General features: G+C 49.5%; 1 protein-coding gene across 1 annotated transcript; it reads right to left on the bottom strand.

Moving 5' to 3' along the window:
- Positions 1–1,411: 1,411 nt before the first annotated feature.
- On the bottom strand, positions 1,412–4,572 carry LOC103781157 (chromosome unknown open reading frame, human C11orf85; the record flags this gene model as incomplete). The annotated part of the gene is made up of 4 exons (XM_008948860.1): positions 4,472–4,572; positions 3,149–3,194; positions 2,102–2,177; positions 1,412–1,537 (listed from the first exon to the last, which is right to left on the bottom strand). Coding segments are annotated over exons 1-4 (349 nt in total), but the record flags the coding sequence as incomplete, so codon positions are not given.
- Between the last annotated feature and the right edge of the window lie 166 nt (positions 4,573–4,738).

Below are 4,738 nucleotides of genomic sequence, written 5' to 3'. Positions count from 1 at the left end.
GGGGGAAGGGGGGAAGGGGGGAACCCAAAATCATGTAGACAGAACTTACAAGCTCATCACTGCCCTTGTTTCCTCCTTTACCTGTAAGAGAGGTATTACACAGCTGGGTGACTGGACTTCCTTTAACCACCTGAAAAGTCCACTTTTGCATTGCACCTCACGCCCTGAGCACGAGATAAACCCCTGAGAAGCCAGGCTGGACCTGCATCTGGTACGGTGAAACTGAAAAGCTGCAAATGCAGCTCTTTCAGAATGAGAATCCCCAGCTCTGAACCCCACATGGTGATGGGATGGGGACAATTGCTTGTCTCAAAGAAGTTGACGGAGTCTTCAGAAGAGAAGGAACTGAAGAAGTGTTGGCATCACCCCATGCTCTGGGCACCAGATGGAAGATGCCAGGACAGCTAGGGCAGGGCCTCCACAGAATGAATACAGGATACCCAGACTCTGAGGCAGGGGATCCATACATGTTCTCCTGAGGAAAAATCCCTGCCAACAGAAACTGGAAACATCAGTGCCTGAAAGTATCAGCACGTTATGCTGTGCAGAAATGTGGAACAGAAACATCACACACATAGTTGAAGAGAGCAATGGAACACTGGAGCCAGGTGTACAGGGAAGTGAGTGAATTCCCCACGTTTACAAGTTTTTACACCCAAACATGGCATATTTGACAGGAGATGCTACATGCAAGCAAATGGGCGAGGCTAAGGAATGACTTCCTGTCCACTTTATAAAGGACACCAGGGGATCTACTAAGCAGCCACAAAAACCCCAGCAGCTCCAGGGGCCAGTCATCAGAACAGGAGACAGTGAGAAGAGACGCTCAAGTTTTCACAAGACAGGAGGTTAAAGGCAGAGTCCCACAGAAGTCTCTGTTGGGGCCTGAGGCTCTTCAGGGAATCCAGAGAAAACCTGGGAAATGAGACACCAGGGAGGGGACAACATTTCCTCATTATACAAAAGACATTATTACCATTATTCCTGTCATTATTTAGAAAAACCAATACACTATTTCTTTAGGAAAAGAGAAACAAAGAGCATGAAGATGAACCCCCACAGGAGTGGTCAAGCACCAGGAAGAAAACCGTGCGTTCCATACCCTCCTGGTGGCTCCAGCCCAGCTACTGCCCTTAAAGAACAAAGGCTGGGAGCCACGGGGCACTGCTTCATCAAAATACCAGCTGAAGAGTCAGCAGAGGTGGACAAGACAAAGAGACATGCAGGGGATTCTAGAGAAGCAGTGCAGGACAAGAGAGCACACACTGTCCTGCTGTCTCCAGCCCACAGCGCAGCCCCACTGCACGCAGCTCTGATCCCAGGGACGCAGCAGATGAAGGCAAAGGGAAAAAGCAAGACACTGACCACAGGTACAGCCAGAAGTGACCCCAACCAAGCCACAGTGACTTACCACCAGAGAAGCTTTGCTGAAACGAGTTCAGTTCTAGATACACAGTGCAAATGTAGGGGTAAGGGACAAGAGAGACATTCTCATGTTTGAAGCTCATCTTCGACACTCTCTCCCATTTACTCAGATCTGAGGAGGGCGATAAGACTTAAGGACACAGCAGGAACATTTCAGAGGAGCACGAGTCCTGGTGGCTCCTTGTAAAGCCTCAAAAGTCAAACCACGTGGTGCACGTGTGTAAGGGAGCAAATAAAATCCGGTGGTAGGCACTTTGTGAAAAAAGCACTAGGAACACCTGGCCAGACACACTCACCCAGGTGACACTGTCCCATCGAGCAGCTGCAGTCACAGCGTGCTGCTTCCTGCACTCTATTGGGCTCCACTCCTGACAGCCTCCCCCAAGAAACAACATGCCAGCCTCTCCCTGCCCTATGAACAAAACCAGCTGTCCCAACTAGAAAGTAACTCTTCTAAAAATGATGTTAAAAGCTGAAAAGGATGAGGACACACAGGAGAAGCATCGTTACATTTGCTTCACCATTCAGAACAGGAGGAATCAGGAGAACAGCCAGGACAACCCCCACAGCTACAGACACTCCTGCCCCTGCACCAGGCCTGAGTGTCAGACTGAGCCATGCCCAGCAGGCAGAGGTCCCTCAACCTTTTCTTTCATGAGCCAGAGGGAAAGGATACAGGGAAAGATGGTGAAGTGGTCTGTAGAAAATGGATGTAAATCATCAAGGTTTCCAAGGATTACTCGAATTGCTTCCTGCAGAGGCCAAAAAGAGAGAGGAAGAAAGAACACTGACAATACAGCCAGAATTCCACAGTGAAGTACAGTTTCAAGGCTTGGGAAAGTTTAAAATGTCTTCTGAATATTGACCCAATTCAGTTACAAAGGATCTGAAATTCAACCCCAACAAACTCCTGATTTATGAACAGACAACAACTTCCAGTAACACCTTTCTGTATTTTCAAAAGTGGGAAAAAAGTATACAATTAATAATTTTCTGTATTAATTCAAATCAGCGCATTTTCTTCAATAACATTTATAATGTTATTGCTGTGCTCTGAAGATTTTCTACAACTGATTAAGAGCAGCACTTTTAAGCAGGCACTGTTTCATTTCCTCAGGAATGGCACGGGCTTTCTTCCATCTCAGGAAGAACATGTCAGCCACAGAACTCATTGGCTGTGACCAAGCTTGGCCAGAAAGTAATGGCCAGCATCCCCTGGTTCCACCAGCTCCACAGCCATGAGGAATTCACGTGCAACCAAGCATCAGATTAGCCTCTGTCACACAAGATCACCACTGCTGTCACAGTTCCTGACAAAACAGGAGGGGCTGGCAGCTGGTCAAGCCAGAGAAGTTCAAAGGACTGCTCAGGTCTGTGGCAGAGAGTGAAACCAGGGGAAAGTGCTACTGCTGAAATACTATGAACAGGAACCAGAAAGGAACTGGAGGCAAACAGGAGTTTTCCTTTGACCAGTTTTAGCAGTCAGTAGCTTCTCAGCAACACTGCAAATAATTGCACTGCTCTGCTACGCTCATGGTGCCTGTTGATGACATTTTTAATTGACATTTTTTTTTCACCTTTTTCTTGCACTCTCCAGAGAAGTTCCCTGTTACTCGCCCTTGAAATATTGCATCTGACAAATCGTCCTTGGTCCCGTAATGAACAAAAGATTTGCTCAGCCCAACGCTGAGCTAAGGTCCCATGGAGCAGCTCCATCTCCTACCTCCAACTCCTCGGCAGTGCTGTTGGGGCTGCTGAGATCAGGGGCACTGAGAAACAAGCAGAGAGAGTTAGTCTCCCCCCAGCCCGAAAGCAGCAGAGCTACCTTCACTGAAAGAGTTTAAACAACACCAGACCACACTTCCCACTGCCCAGAATAAAATACTTGGCAGGCAGATAAATTCCTAATCTATAGTTTGTAAAAAATATTCATTGTTCCACAATGGCTGTTCCTGGTGAATTTTCTGTCGTTTGTATTTTGTGTCTCTGAGGAGACAGCAGATGGGAGAGCAGATCTGTTGGACAAGGGGCCCTCCAACCAGCACCTCTGTCCTCCAGCCTGTCCTGACTCCACGCTGCTCAAGGGACTGAAGGAAGGAGCCAGCAGGACACGTCTCTTGATCCCCTGCATGGTGCTGCCCGCGGGGGAACGGCCCTTCCCAGCACCGGGGCCCCCACAGGCTAACACCCCCCTGGTGAGCCAGCTGCTCAAAAGCTGTCTGCTGCTAGCTATCAATAAACGGCTTTATGGTTTAGCTCTTGTTGAGCAATGCTTATACAGAGCTCCAGGATTTTTCTGCTCCTCACACTCCCCCCCCAGCGAGCCAGCTGCAGGTGGACAAGGCATTGAGGGGGACACGGCTGGGACAGCTCATCCCAACCAACTATCCCAAGGGATATTCCAGACCACAGGACACCACGCTCAGCAGTGACACTGGGGGAGGAAGCAAGAAGGGGGAATGTTCCACCTTACAGCTTTTGTCTTCCCAGGTAACCATTGGATGTGATGGAGCCCAGCTTTCCTGGAGACCAAACACCTGCACGCCGAAGGGAAGCAGTGGATGAATTCCTGAGTTTGCTCTGCTTGCACACGGGGCTTTCGCTTTAGTTATTAAACTGCCTTTATCCCGACACACCATTTTTCTTTCAACTCTATCCCACCCCACTGCGGGGCAGGGAGTGAGCAGCTGTGTGAGCCTTCAGTGCCACCTGGGCTTAAACTACTGGAAGGGCTATAGAGCTTCTTAGTGAAACACTTAGAAAATGTCAAAATACTGTCAGTAAAACCAGCCTCTTCTCCCACTGAAGGATGAAATCCACACAAGGCAGTGAAAGCCCAGCGTTTCCTACAACGCAAGCGTCTCTCTCAGGCCCATCCTCAGCCTCTGCAGGTGTAGCAGCAACTTTTAGGTGACAGCTTTTACAGCCAGGGAAAGGCGGTGGGAAACGAGGAGCCCCCAGGATCTGAATTTGGGGTCACATATGAGCTCACTGCTACACGCAGCCATCCAGCTGCAGGCCGAGGCTGCAGCTCTAACACGCTTACCTGGTGAAGTTGCCATACCGCATTTTAAACTTGTAGACAACCCCGCCGGCATGAAGAAACCTTGTTTCAGGCAACGGGTAGCTAAATGGTTTCAGCGACATCTTTATTTCTCCCTGAAAGCCAGCCTGGGGAAGCAGTACAGAGAAATTACTGACCCCGCTCAGCACAGGTAGGGTCGGGCTGCAGCCGGGACGCCCCAGGCTGCATGAAGGACCTCCGGGAGCTGCGGGCGCAGCCCCAAGCAGAAACTCCTTTCTCCTCTCACCC

This window comes from Merops nubicus, unplaced genomic scaffold (assembly GCF_000691845.1).
Source record: "Merops nubicus isolate BGI_N331 unplaced genomic scaffold, ASM69184v1 Scaffold53311, whole genome shotgun sequence".
NCBI lineage: Eukaryota > Metazoa > Chordata > Aves > Coraciiformes > Meropidae > Merops > Merops nubicus.
Note: the sequence above shows the minus strand (reverse complement) of the source record. Positions and strands in the feature narration are given on the sequence as shown.